Below are 16,047 nucleotides of genomic sequence, written 5' to 3' on the forward strand. Positions count from 1 at the left end.
TTACTATTGAATTTGAATGCACAATTAAACTTTACATCTTTATTTAAAACTAGCCGCCTTTGGAGACCAGCCGGTTCGCCAATCTTAATGCTCGTTAAAATTTTAATAATTAAATATTTTATGCAATTCCAACTTTAATAGATTCTTCAGCAAAAATATTTTAAAACTTCAAATTTTGATAGTCATATAATTCATTCATAATATTATAAAGGCCTTCAGTCATAACGTAATATGTATCTCTCATTTTCTGTTAGCACCCGTAGAATTTATGCTTTAAATTAAAGTGGAAAGAATTAATCTTCAATTAATATAATAATATTTTTTACTGAAACAAAGCATTTTTTTTATAATCTGATTACTGAAAATAGAGTCACTCAGCGTTTAAACTTTATGGGCACTAAAGAATATCTTTTTTAATTTATGTAATATCTCAAGAGTTTGTCAACAAAATTTTCTTAGATTCATTATGAGCAGATCCATTCATTAACAATGTTTAAATTTAAATGCATCAAACACTAAGAAAATAAAACGAATCGTTTAAAATAAACGGTTGAAAACTGGTTTTAAAAAAACTACTTAAAAAACGATGTACTTAAAACTATAAGCATATACAAAAAATATATAACTAACATAAATACAATTTACTTACAAAAGCCTGCGACTAACTCAAAAATAATTTAAATCATCCATTGATAACGGTTGTCATGGCAACAATCAGAACAGAATGCGCATGCGTGAATTTTCTTCCCCAGTTAAGTAACGCAAATACATGATTTTTTCTACGCCAGTTGGGGTAACGCTATGCGGATTAGAAATTTTTAATTTCCTTTATTCTGTTTTATTTTAATTCAAAAGTACTTCAGAAGGAATCTGAAAGATCGATTAATTAACAATGTTTAATTTTAAATGCATCAAACATTAAGAAAATAAACAGAATCGATTGAAATAATCCGCCGAAAAATTTTAACCCTAGCCTCATTACTGTTGGGAGAAAAAAAAAATTGAAGCCTTTCTCATTTGGCGGTGGGGAAAATGGAAGATTTTTTTTTTTTGGCGGAAAAGTTGGCGGTGGGGAAAATGGAAGATTTTTTTGGCGGGAAAGTTAGTTTTTAATTAATAATTAAAATTCTAATTAAAAATTCGAAAAAAGGAACCCCAGGTGCACATTCCCAACCTCCAAGGTATACATGTACCAAATTTGGTAGCTGTAGGTCAAACGGTCTGGCCTGTAGAGCCAACACACACACACACACACATTGAGCTTTATTATAAGTATAGATTTAGTAATCAGCAACATTTTTGTTTTATTGTATTAAGTGAACATGTGGCTGTAAAGAATTAAATCATAGACATAGATACCAATCTTTAGAGTTCTGATGAGAAAATTTAGTTTTATTATAAAACTTTTTTTTATTTTGATACTTTGGAATGCCATTTCTAATGTTCTCAGTTTAAATTGTTCAACACAAGTCAGCTAAAAGCTAAGATAATTATATATTTTTTCCCCATTTTCTTGCATGAATAATATATTTGCAGCTAATATACATCTACTTTCAATGTTTCCTCAAATATATACCCTATACATATTTAAATCTCCCCTCAAATAAAGGTGATCTCCTAGACTCAAGCAGAATTTCAATACCAAATCCATTCCTGCTAGTTCATTCATATTTCAGTCTGAGAACCGATTCTATGTTTAAACGCGCATTTCATTTTACCATGGCTCGATTTATAGTTTTCTCATTTCAAACCTCCCCCTTCTCTTCAATATTATCGAAGGAACATCATTTTCCTCCTATATCAAAATCCACAAATTCCCTTTCTCCGATCGTAATCAAAGGCTGGTGCCCTTTCTGAACGGCCACTTGCCCTTAGGGCCGTGGAAACTATGTAGGATAAACATGGTAGCCCTCGAATCTCTTGGGGGGTTTCTTTGTGTGGGCTTGCCTAGATTTATTTGCTCGGAATTCTATATGAATGATCGAGTAAAGGAAAGATGGAAAGGCATTGTAAATGGGAGGTGGTGTCATTTTAATTCAGTCCACCTCAATCAGCTCTGGATGCTTCTGGAATATGAACAAAATTTGCTCGACTCAAGTGACGCAGTTTCATTCATTTGGTATCGATTGTTTAGAAGAACAGAGGCGGAGATCAATTGATTCTTGCGACATAGATTTATCTAGGCATATATTTTAAGGGAGAACCTATCCTAAAAATTGTAATGTTAGTACATATTTCGACACTTGTTATTTTAGATTTAATGAGATGTTTGAATATAAATGATTATATTTTTGAAAGCTGTTGTGATAAAAGTTCGGAATTTGGAATTCCTGAAGTACAAATTCATTTTCAAGAAATACTTTCAACAATTTTTTTATCTAATAGTTTATTCTTTTGATATGACTTCGATACTGAGTTATGAATTGTATGTAATATTAGTATCATAAATATCATTAATCATTGCGATATATCATTGAATTCAATAAGATCAGTTAATCAGTTTTCTAGAAAATGATTATTATAAGCAATAATCAAAAAAGTAGAATTTGTGAATCTTATTTATTAATGATCCATACAGGATTGAACCAAATAAGAACGGGGTTTTAACAGACTCTGTTGGTTTAAGATCGTGTTCCAAAGAATACAGCATTGAATACTTTTTTTTAAAAAAGTATTGATCAACTTCTCAGCAATTAAATTTTATAATTTTGGCCTCATATTAAATGCAATTAAAAGGAGTTGATAGCATTGAATCGAAATATTAATAACATATCATGCGTCATTCTTACCTTCATAAGTCCGTATTAACATTCTGCAGAAAAAAAGGTTAAAAATAAAATGTGGAACGTGTTTTTTCGTTAGTAATAAGACATGCAGTATGCATTACTTATTTTTACTAATTGGTTCTATTTTTTTTTACTTATATTTACTTATATATATGATAAAATGCGATATATAAATGGAATCGTCAAAAAATTTAATCTCAAGATTTTGGTGTATATTTAAGTTTTAGGCCTGTTTGCGTTCGACAGAACCATTTTTAAAAAAAATATGCAAATGAAATTGTGTGTGTGGCTTTGGAAACATTTTTTCTTTCTTTCTTTTCCTTTTTTCTTTCTTTTTTTAAAAATATTCATGACTTGTTTCAGCCCAATTTTTAGTAAACATTTAAAAAAAAAATTATACATTTCCAGAAATCGGAAAAATATACTTTGTACTACTGATTTTTAAATTAATGAAATAAGATTGCGCTCAATATTTTCTGTATTCTTTATAGTAATCGCAATCTTATGTTTGAATTTTTCTTATTGATTTTTATTTTCAAATGTCATTTGCTTTATTATTAATGATTTTTTTTTCGAACATAATGTGTAAAGAACTATGTTTACATAATTCTTTCCATATCGCATATATTCAAATTCTTTCAAATCCCATATATTCAATAAATCCGCTCTTGAAACATAACGCACAATGAATAGTTTCGAATTAATAAATGCTTATTAATAATAACGTTTTCTGTGAAATAAAACGCCACCTTTCTTTACTACATTATTGCGTATTATTTCATTGGAGCCTTCTTATGTCATTACTAATTTTTGCCACTTCTCTATACTAAAACTTTTATGTAAATAAAGAGTTATCAGAAACATTTAACAGAAATCTCAAATTTTGAAATTAGTTTTCTACTGAAAGAAATCTCATAACATCTCCACCTATTAAATAAATAATCAGTATTGCTTTCTTTATATGTATCTTCTTCATTATAGTAATAAATATTAATATTATCGCTCTTGCCATGTTGATATTATGTTTGACGTTTGGATTTTGGACGCTTTAGCTGTTATTAAAGATTTTCTTCATTACTAAGCTCGTCTCAATTGTTTTGAATCGTATGTATTCAATAAACTCACGATTTAAATGCGTTAAGAACAGTTTTTGATTTTATTTAAATCGCTTGTTTGTATCTCTCATCTCCAAAAATCGTCTGCGTTCTTTACCACTTGATTATTCCCGATTTTCCACTCGTATCTCCTTGGGGCCTCCTCATTTCTTTATTCGTGTCATTTCGCTATGCTAAAATTTTTCCATCAATAATAAGTTTGCAATAAAGGCTCAAACTTTAACATTAATTTTAGAACCGAAAGAAAGTTCTTAACATCGCTACCTATTTACTGCTCCTTATCAAAACTGTTTGCCTCATTAAAATGAGGAGCTTCCTTTTCCAACAGAAATGTCATCCTATTCTCTATGCTAATATCCCTCATTAAACTATGCACTACCTGAAATCTTAAAGGATAAAAGGTTGGCAAAGTCAACATATCTACTGAAATGAAAGCTTAAGGTTGTTCGGCTGTACGTTGTTGTGTGAATAATAATGCAGATTCCCGTTCTCGTAATTCTTACTCTTTTGCGTGCCGTATACTGAAGTTTAAAGAATGTAAATGCAGCAACGAATACTATTTAAATTAAATCCCAAAGGTTACATCATCGATAAACCCGTATCAAATTTGAAATCCAGATTATTTTCGAATGCATCCATGTTGGCTCAATGCAATGTCTCTGTCAGAAAATGAAACAGATTTTGTGAGGTGGGAATTGTAATTTTTCCTTGTTTAGAGCTTATAAGTTTCGAAATTTAAGCTTTTAGGATTTTCATGAATTTAATTGAAAGAAAAGCATTTTCGCGTCATAATGCAGCAAAGAGAGTGTCATCTCAAGTTCCTTTTATTAGAAGGGTATTTATCAATATATTTTAAATATCTACATTTCTCTTTAAGTACATAAAATAGAAACTGATTGGGTGTTTTATGTGGAGAAGTAGCTTTGGTCTTAAAAATATCGAATAAATGAATTGTTGAACGGATTAAGAATTTTTTTTTTTTACAATGAAAAAAAAACATCTATCTATACTTGCGTTTGAAACACTTCTTGTATTATAATAAATGTGGCATTATAATGTGTATAATAAATGTATATTGTAAAATATAAAACATTTATAGTGAATATTCATCAGAATTGTATTAGGAATCGTAAGTGTCATGTATTTATTTTATCAAAAACATTAATTTTTTTCCTCTTATAGCTTTTCATTATAATGCATTTATAATATTTAAATTATTACAATTAAATATGCATAATTTACATTGTTGCTTATTTTTTTATTAGTAATAGTTTTATGTCCTAATTTGGTAACAAGAAATTCTCTCACTTAGAGTTAAATTTCCGTCACACTCCTACTATGAAGATGTAAGAAAATTACGAAGAAATAGTCAATGTTCTCTAACGTTCTATTTTTTCCTGAAGTTTAATTGACCATTTCTGCATTTTTAATACAGCTCTATGAATAGGCTTTTAAAATGTATTTTGTATCATTATCTTTGCGATGGGAAAAATGTTAGAAGATGCAATTTTATAGTTTCTTCTAACATTTTCTGCAACAACAACATTCATTCTCAACTGCATTTCAACATTCTCTGCAATTTTATTGCTTCTTCTTACCATACTTTCACAATATTTATGATCAGGTGACTTTTTCCATGTTTATATCCCGATAATTGTGTTAATGCTAGTATTTTTTTTCTAGTTTTTTCAACTTTTATTCTCCAGTTTATTTTGGTCAATTTGCAGATGTATAAATTATCCAATTTTTCTTTTATATATAATTTATATGTTTATCTAAGCCTTTTTCGGTTTGATTTTTGACACTTTTGATACTTATTCTAACAATGGATATTTTTTTGCAGCACCAGCAGCAGGTGGCTGCAGCTGTAGAGCGCGCCAAACAAGTCACAATGACTGAATTAAATGCCATTGTTGGGGTAAGAAATCTTTGAATTTTTGATGCTGGATATCAAATATTAAACATGTTTGCATATTCATTTTCGTGTATCATATTTTCATATCAACCATATTCGGGATGGTATTAACTCCTGAAAGAAAATTTCTGTCTAAACTTATGGAATATTTTTCTAATGATTTTAAAATTACATATATAATATAAAATAAACCTTTATCTCCTTTTTATGCCATTTTCAATGTATTTGAAAAGCAAATCTTTTATATAAATGGATCAAATATATTGATTAAAATTTCTCATGTGATCTCATTCAAATAACTATGTCATTGCTCAGAGTGCTATAAAGAAAAGTTCATTGGTGACTTTGGCATCCGTTGACGATATGAAAGTATACCTTCTAATGGATTGCAACCATATTTAATTTTAACATACAACCTTTTGCACTCTGACTGACGTTGCTCTGTCAAATTAATAATTATTTATTTATTAGAGATATATCATCTTATGTTAAAGTTTATGTCTAATTTTCTTTTTCTTTTTTAGTTTCAGAAATATTAAATCATTTGTATTTTTGTTTTTCGAATTGCCGACATTTATACTATTTTTCAGCAAATAAATAATTATTCATATGCAAGGCGAGAAGTATTTTAAAGATTATAAAGGAAAATACACTATTTTTTTTTCATTATTTTTAGTAATGGTTTTGGAAGTTTAATTTCATCAATTTCAAAAAATTTCGTCGAGTAGAATATTATTTATGGTCTTTTTAATACATTATATAATTTATTTTCACTATTATACTTCTACTCAATAAGTGTGCATTATTTTTTTTAATCCTTTAACATGATGTATGTATTCATGTTGTTCAGTTATATCGTTTCAATGTGAAGAATTTTGATAGATGTGTGATGTTTATTTACCTTCTGTCGCTGGAAGATTTTATTCCTTTTTCCCATTAAACTAAAAGATACGTAAAGCAGTAGATGACAGTCACCCGCCCACCAAGGTCGGAGATGATTCGTCATCCTGTCGTCTTAGGATTAATAGCATATTCTTTCCCTCAATCCCATGCTATCACATTTGATCATTCCTCATTTGTTTCGTACAAGCAGACACCTTATTAAATTATTTTATCCCCTAAAACATATTTTGGAAGTCTCAGCTTAAGCATTTATCAAAGTGAAGGGTTGTTGTTTTGCTCTTGTATTGTTTCAGATTAAAGAGTCCTTTTTTTTTTTCCCCTTGCATATTGGAAGACACGAGTATTTCTTAAGACTGATAAACAATCATTATAATATTAATATCTATCAAATGGTGCATTGTATGAGCCTACTGATTTTTTTTATTTAAAATTCTAAAAGCTAGCTTAGTCATCCGCCCCCCCCCCTTTTTTTTTCTCTTTTTTAATCTTTTTTTTTTTTTTTTTTTTTGTAAAATAATGCATCGTAAAAAGATGACACTTATTTGTCTGAAAAAGATTTTTACTGAAATCCTTAAATCGGTGTACACTTGGATTTGTCTATTTAATTTTAAATAGTAAACTTTTCCTCTTATTGGTGATTTTTATAATATTTTCTTGTATAATAAAATTTTCGCTTGTATTTCGCTTTGTTCTTATAGTTCTTTTTCGATTTTATTTTTTATGACCTTTTTAATTAATAATTATTGTGTATTTATATGGTGCATTTTTTGGCGCTTATTGCATGGACCCTCTTAATATCATGTCATTACAAATACAAATAGTTGTAAAATTTATAAGAAACTGAAAAATTGTCCAAAGATGTATATCAGTTCAAAAATTTGTTTCTGAAATGGGTTAATAAATATGTGAGAAAATAAATTATAAAAAGCAAGAAATTACTTTGCTGGATAGAATTTATTCAAAATATTTTTGAAAAAAATAGTAAATGGATGGGCATTATTCTTACATATCTGAACATCTGTTAGAAAATAAATATGGACTTAAAAATTAGCTTTTCCCAAATGAAAGTTTTACAAATTTTCCTGCACTAAATGCATTATGAAATTATTTATTGGTTTTAGATCAGGTATGAGTATGCAAATTTATTTTTAATTTTCATTTCTTTTTCGATTTTTTTTCTTAATTAAGATTACATAGAATATAAAATTCTTACACACACACATTTCCCCTCTCATTATTTGGCCGTGCTGCTGCTTCACCTTTGTCCTGTTACTGTACACTTGTTCTGTCTCCTTTGTTCTGTATTGTAATGTTCTTTTGAGCTTTTACTTTATTTCTGCAATTTTAATGAATCATTCTGAATTATGACGATATAATATTGGATTTTAGTGGCTGTTTAAAACTGATTTTTTTTTAAAAAAAGTAAAAGATTTCCGAGTTAGTCGGTATTCAACCTTCTATTTCTCATTCTGCCGTTTTTGCATAAAATCTGCTTGAAAACGAATAAAATCTTAAGTGCAGAGTACTGCTTCTTGGTGGAATTCATGTGATGAAATTCCACCTTTTGGATTAAATGACTATCTTGCATAATGTTGTGACTATATCGAATTATCAGCCGTTTAGTCAAATTCTTTATAACTGCCCATTTCTTTCCAATTTGCTTAATGATATTTCCTAACATCAGTTTCGACTATAAACACAGCTTAGATAAAAAAAAAGAAAAAAATCTATGCTTTGCACTGTACTTTGTAAATAGCTAATCTTATGTGCCGCTTGTTTCATACCATTATGAACTATACTTCGTTTGTAAATAAGTAATCTTATGTGCTGATTGTCTCATACCATCATGAACTATACTTTGTTTGTAAATAGGTAATCTTATGTACAGATTGTCTCTTACCATTCTGAACTATCATATCAACCCACTCTAACTACTGCATCACGGTTGTATTCCCTAATGGTGACACTCCACAACGAAACACCTTCATCTCCGCCTCTTAATCCCGGTTTCTGGCTGAAACACTGCATCATACTATCGCCTACTTACTTGATGATGCTAAAGACCACCGCCCTGATCCTCTCTCGGCTCCAGGATTCACGCTCGTTATCGCGCATATTTCACACTGGGATGGAGGCCCTTCGCGTTTCAAATTGCCTTTTAAGCCTTCCTTTCCTGTTCAGGAGACGGAACAATTTTCACGCTCCGTTACACTCCACGTTGCACACCGTATAACCGAATAAAAAGTTTCTCCACCGTAAAGAATGGGCACGGAGTGAAAAAAAAAAATACAAAAAAGAAGAGACGGGAACCAAGAAAAGCGAGAGACAACTGCAGAATTGAACAAGAAGGGTGGGGAAGGGGAGTGATTCATTTTTCCATGGTTAGAAGGAGACACACCAAGATGGGAAAAGAGGAAAGTAAATTAATATTTTTCGACTAAATCGCGCTCGAAAAGACGAAACATAACGATGATAGTGCAGGAAGTTGTTGAAATATGAACTTTATAACGTCTTTTATAACGGTTTAAATAAAATCAGATACGAGAAAAGACGTGGAATTTGTGCCTTGATTATAAAGATGTAATCCTGAGTTTGACTAAAATTTCGCTTGAAAGGTGTGTTAAGTATTATTGCTATTTGATCATGGAAGAAACATCAGTTCAGATCAAAGGCTATGTTTGTATATTTAATATATATTGTAGTCATTGATTAAAAGCAACTTATTTTATGAACAAAAAATTAATAATCATGGGATTAATTGCTAATAACGCTTTATGTTAAATGACATTTCCTTAAAGGAGTGAATTCGAATTTGAGACTCATTTTCACCATGCACTCAATTTCACCATGCATGCTTTGCAGTGGTGCCCTAATATTCCAAAGGCATCGAATGTCTTCCTGCGTATTTAAAATTATGAAGCCTGCCCGTGTTAAAATTATGTGGTCTGTACATTTAGTAAATTGTGTGTAGTTTTGGAACTATAGGAAATTACAAAACTGCACTATAGTATATCATTATTCAACAATTTTTTTTAAATGTAGAACAGATTTTTTTTAAATGTAGAACAGATGTAGATAGATGAGATTTTATCCCTTCGTGTACTGCAAAAGAGCATAATCTTAAAATTGGTGCATTTTGTCACTTTTCTCCTTACAATTTTGTGTTATTTGAAGACACCCTATTACTTACAGAGCCCATATTGATGGGTCTGTGAATAACATTTTTTTTTTCTTTGCTCTTTAATTTGCACTAATTTTGTTGCAATATATATTATGTAATCTTATAATTTATTTTCATTCATTTTTTATGGGAGGAATAAGAAATATATAAAAATATATACTTTTTAAAGATTTTTCTGACTTACTGATGTTTTAAAATAAAATTCCTGAAATTCAAATATTCATTTTCTTTTTTCTCGACATTGATGCACGTTTTTCCCCTCGAAGTAATGAGCATTTTGTCGCTGATTGATGAATATGCATATGGCGAATTGATCAAATAAAGAAAAAGGGAAAAGAAAGGAAATGGAGTTGGAAGTTGGATTTTAATGACACCAGAGCCAAACCTGTGCATGATGCATCAAAGAAAAAGAAGAAAGAAAGAAAAGTCAAAACAGTGATTAAAAAAAAAAAAAATTAAAAACAACTACAAAAAAAGTATTACGTTTCAGTAAAAATGAAATAAAGATATAATATTGAATATTGTAAACATGCTCCTTTGAAAAAAAATTAGAATTAAAAAAAGAAAGCTGCACACGAAACAGTATTCTAAACAGTTTATAATTTAAAGTATGGGATGTAGCTTTGAAATCTACTATACTCTCGTTACAATTATCTAACTGATAACTATAAAGAGTCACTGAGGGTTAAACTGACAATTAATATTCACTATCAATTTAACCTTTAATGATCTTGCTACATTCGTTTTATTTGCTATTCACTGCTGATAATTTTTAAATTTATATTCTTTCACTTCTATGGTTTGATTTTATTAATAATTAACAAAATCAGACTATACCATTATTTGAATTATAATTATTAATAGTTTGAATATCATCATAAATTCGTCTTTGATTTCTACTGTGAGATTTTCATTTACATTTGCATATTCGTACCTTTTTAAAAAATAAATTGCAATTGATTTCTGAAAAACTTTACTACTTCATTATTTTTTAATACGTTGGTACCTTTAGTATTCATTTAATTTTTTTAGTATGAATTTAATGTATTATTTTAAAGATATTGAAAAATTGATGAGCATAATAAGTTGTGGATAATGTTTCATACTTCGGAGAAGAAGAAGCAGGAATCTAATACGGATTATCTATTCTATGCACAGCTTCATCCTCTGCTTAATCTTGCGTCGCGCAATAATACTTTTCCATCAATATGATTCAAGATGTACGCCACTCCGCAAAACATATAAACATCCAGTGTCAGAAAATAGCTCCCTCCCCGCCAAATAAAATCCGACTTGATTCACTGTCGCACTGCCAGTTGCTTTATGAATCTGTTTTGTTTTATTTTTTCTAGTATATTCCCAGTCCTTGTTTTACTGCAAGGAATGGCAGTAAGCCCTTCAATATCCGCCGAGGCATGCCCCCCGCTCTCTTCTGCACTAATGTTTATACTTATGAGTCCCTGTTTCCAATTCGTTTCTGCTTCGTCTGAAATGCACTTTGGATATGGAAAGTGCACCTTAAATACGCACAAAAGCGGTAGCAACAGCCGAAAGGGGAGGGTGGGAAGTGATTTTATTTTATTTTCCTTTACACGAGCTGGATGTAGCTACCGGCAATTGGAAATTTCTTACGTGCTTCTTTGAGCTCAGAGCTCTGCCCTCTCCCCCCTTAAGCTTCTTCTTCAGAGCAGCTGATTTTTTTTTCTTACGTTCCCCGAACATTAAGCTCGTCGGGGGTAGAGTTAAAGGGGGTGTAGAGAAGAATATGGGAGCATAAAAGGCCGTGTTGGAAGGTGGCTTTTCTGCATCGATCAACAGATCCTGTGCGATATGCCCCACTTTTTCCGTCTCTTTGTTTTCCAATTTTTTTCTGCTCGCTCCACTGAGTCAAATTACAGTCCCTTTAATTTTTTTTTTCTTTCTCTTTTTCGAGTTTCCCCCTTCTTTTTCTTGAGCCTTGATAAGCTCTCGCACTTTCGTCAGTTCTACAGTCTCCATTAAGGAGGTTTGAGACGCTGGTTCTCTTCTTTTCTCAACACCTTTTCACCCACGGTGCTGCCATCCATTGAAGATTTAAAGGGGGCTGCAAATCCGACCTTTTTATCCTTTTAAAATATTCCATTCGTCCTGAAACTCTGCAAGTACTTTTTCTGGGAAGAATACTTTAGAGGTTCATGTCTAAACTCAATTACGCTGTTAGTTTCCAGTAATGGTGCAATGGTTGGAAATCGAATGAAAGTTTCTCATGGTGTTGAAATTTCAAACAAGTGGATTTGTTATTGCCATTTTATGCAAATGAGAAATTACTCTGTATTAATACTTACGTGCCATTTATCATCTAATACTTCAATAAATCAGTAAAATATTTTTACTTCCTCGTATACCAAATACTCAAAGAGAAATTATTGTTTCTTCAAACGGTTCGACAACGAGAATTTCATAAACCTCCACATTTTAGATCTCCCAAATCCAGATTATTTTTTTTAAATTACATCTGTTGTCCTTGAACCGTGATAAAGAGGGGGGGGACGGAATGAGCTAGTTGAGATCATTAAAACAAATTGAATATGGATATCAATTTTTAGACGAAATTCTTTGACGGATTCAATCTACGGCCGTTTGCCTATTTTTATGTATTTGAGCAATATAACTTAAAAACGGAAAGAGCAATACAAATACATTTGTATTCTTCGAAATTGTACATAAATATCAAATTTTGGGGGCACAGTTTCGTAATGGGAAGAGATTCCCATTGTTCTGAAACATCTTATCAAGCTACAGTTTTATACCGTATTTTTTAAATACACGCACACTTGAAACAATCCCCTGACCAAGTGTTTCAACACATGAAAATACTTGGTCGTCTTAGCTAGAAGTAACTAAATTCATTAATTGTTATTTTTGCATTATTTTGGCGTATATTACTTATTCTGTTTTAACGACTTATTCGCCTTAAACATCCATATTTTTTACGTCTTTTTCTCCTTTTGGAAAAAAGTTTTTCCAAGTAAATACGGGTATGTGAATTCCATTTCCATTTTTTTCTTTTCCTCTAAAAATATATATAACTGTAAGGCTTGAATTACTTTGAATGTATTTTTCTTTTAAGAGCTCTATTAATCAAAATATGTATTTAAATTTCGGGTTAGTTCAAGTTATTTATTTTTGGTGATTTTAATAGAAATATTTTTAAAAAATTAGAAAAGTTGGTAATGGGTTGATTTATTGAAGAAAAAAACTTTGTTTGAAATAAGTAAGTTTTATAATTTTTGTAAATTTCGTAATGAATCAAATGAGTAAAAGTATTCATGGGTTATATTTTTTAAAAAATTCAATTGATTTTACGACTAATAATTATTTTAAATATGAGTGTATTAAGACAATTAGATATGAGTTTATAACATCAATAATATTTGCATTCGATTTTTTTTAACATTCTACAAACTAATTTAAAAATGGCTACTTGTTTTAAAATATTGAAAGATTGTGTTTTTCTGAAAATTTATTTTCTATATTAGTACTTTTTTTTAAATTTTATTTTATATTATTTCTTTGTATGAAAATATTGCCAAATAATTTATATACATGCGAATTAAACCACGAAACCAAATAAAATCGCAACCAAATTTCTTTATTCTAAGGAATTTGATTCAATCAAATTTATTGATCGAAGCCCGTACCCTTTAAGTTTTCCGTACTTAGGGAGCTCAGATTTGTTCTTTATTATTTAAAAGATGTAATGCCAAAAATATAAAAAAATTAATCAACTGCAAAAATTAATTACAAAAATCTTTCATTTCTCCAAGTAAAATCATTATTGAAAGCCATACCAAAATCCTTTAATTATTCTCAAGTCACCAATCAGATTATTTGCTACTTTTCAAAACCACATCGAATGCAAGGAGCATTCCACTCTCCACAAAAATTTATTCAGGGGGAAAACCCATCACTCCCCCACCGCCCCGCATGTTTTTTAAATACGAGCGTGAAAGAGGGAGTGAAGTGACCCTCTCTCCTCAAAGCTTTTTCACGTCATTATATAATTAAAAGACATAATTGAATCGAAGCTCTCCCTCCCCCCCCTTTCAATCTCCTATCAACTACGACAGTTTCTTAAATAGCTATGGGCCTCCGCTTATTTGATGGGTGTGATGTAGATAGATGGGAGTCGGCTCTGATGCGGAAATGTTCTTCCTCCTCCCCACGTATAAAAAAAATACAAATAAAAAAAATGCATAGAAGGGGATAGGAGGCATCGCGAAATCTTCAACTGATGGTCTAGTTCAGCAACGGAATGATTCCATGATCTATTTTCCATAATTCTTCTTCTACGCTTGCATTTTTCCCTCTCGTTTAACCCAGCTCTCCACCCCCCACCCTTTCCATGCCACTTTATTTTCCACCCCCCTTCTGGGGCTTGTCGCAGGCTCCACCACCTTCACCCCCCCACCCCGAAGTCAGACACTCCTACCCCTTATCCTCCATATTCCCTCCATTTACTCCCATTTTTTTGTCCTCCACTCCTACACGGGAAGGAGGAGAATATGATGCATGAACTAAGCCGTTTTTATGGATCTTTTGGCGCGACTGAGGGGAGGGGGTGAATCAACCCAGACCGCCCCCTTGGGGGGGATATTACCCGGAAGGGCGGGATGGTAGCGCTCTTGAAACGAGGAGGGATGTCTGACCCGTCTCTTGTCGCCTTTCTACTTCTTTTTTTTTTTTTTTTTTTTTTTTTTCCCTTCTATCCCTTCTTCTTTCTTTCTTCTTTCGGTAAGGGATGAAAATTTTATTTTTCTTGATGCTCCTCGGAAAGGGATTTCTCTCTCCCCCCTCTTCTTTAAAATATCAGGGGGGGGGCAAGAGAAAGGCAATCGAAGGTTATTCCGATGTGGGTTATTGAGCGGGGGGAACTGTCGTAACTCTGTGTTACACGACTTGAGCGTGAACTTGTTCTTGTAGGCCCTCGACCATAAAAACCTCCCGTGAAGGGGAACTGCTGGCAACTTAAGTTACTATTGTAGTTCTCTCAGAAAGAATGACTTTCCAAATTTTGTACATGTCCGAACCCTCTGTCGTTCTTTGTTACCGGATGTGAGACGGAGGGAAAAGGGTTAGAACTCGACTGGCACTATTTAAATACTTCTTCTAAAATGGGAAATAAGGTTGCACTTCTTTGCGGTCGTGCTATGAATTTAATTCTTTTAAAGTATATTCTGAAAAGTTAAAAAAAAAACACTTCTTTGCTGCCTTACAATTGTAAATAAAAGAAATGGCTTCGAAATACGACCGATTCAAAATCATATGTTTAAGGTATCCAACTAGGTTGAAAACATGAATTAAGATAAAAATACGCATTTTTTATGTATTTATTTATTTGCAGTTTCAAAAAATAGGTATGTTTCTGTTTGCAGGGATATCTTTATTTTGTCGCTATGTCAATTAGAAGCCAAGTTATAGCAAACTATTGACTTAAATTATCTTTATTTATAAACATTTAAAATCTTTAAATGCATTTTCTGAAGGAGTTTTTTTCTTCATAATTCTACTGTACGAGAATCATCATATTTCAAAAAATATTCAAGATATCTTAATAAAATTTATAATTAAGGCTCGTTATATTATGCAGAATGTAATAATTTGATAGATTGGATGTTGAATACTCTAGATGTGTATTTATGATTGTTTAGTGTAAATATTGTTGAAAAAATTCCAAAATTTCATAGATAATTTTATTTTTTAATTTAACTCTTAGATAATAGTTTGTTACACTCTAAGATATATTACACATGTAATGTTACAAAGAAAGATGAAACTATAGCAATATTTTTACCTCTAGAACAATCCTAGTTTTTGTAAATAAATACTAAAATTTACAATAAAATGTGTCTTTTCTTCAAAAGATACAGATATATTTAAATAATTTCACTTTTATTGTTCATTTTATCTTTATATTAAAACAATATCATATAATTAAAAAAATCAATCCCGTTGAACCCAGTCGGATACCTTAAGGAAAGTAATTAGTTTCAAATTGCATTGCAAAAATATCACTACTTAAAGCGGGGAAATTCTTTAAGTCTGATGTCGTATCTTAACAAATTCTATTGGAATGTAGTGTTTATTGGTTTTGTTACTTAATTTAAA

The 16,047-nt window shown here is 30.9% G+C and overlaps 1 protein-coding gene across 5 annotated transcripts in view; it reads left to right on the plus strand.

The window, feature by feature from the left end:
• Positions 1 to 16,047, plus strand: part of LOC129962123 (transducin-like enhancer protein 4) — a 334,765-nt gene that overhangs the window by 190,619 nt on the left and 128,099 nt on the right. For all 5 annotated transcript variants that reach the window (XM_056075858.1, XM_056075861.1, XM_056075862.1 and 2 more), the window contains one exon: positions 5,745 to 5,819. In XM_056075858.1, the coding sequence (XP_055931833.1) occupies positions 5,745 to 5,819 (75 nt within the window). The remainder of the gene's footprint in view (positions 1 to 5,744; positions 5,820 to 16,047) is intronic.

The sequence above is a fragment of the Argiope bruennichi genome, chromosome 2 (genome assembly GCF_947563725.1).
Source record: "Argiope bruennichi chromosome 2, qqArgBrue1.1, whole genome shotgun sequence".
In the NCBI taxonomy this organism is placed as follows: domain Eukaryota; kingdom Metazoa; phylum Arthropoda; class Arachnida; order Araneae; family Araneidae; genus Argiope; species Argiope bruennichi.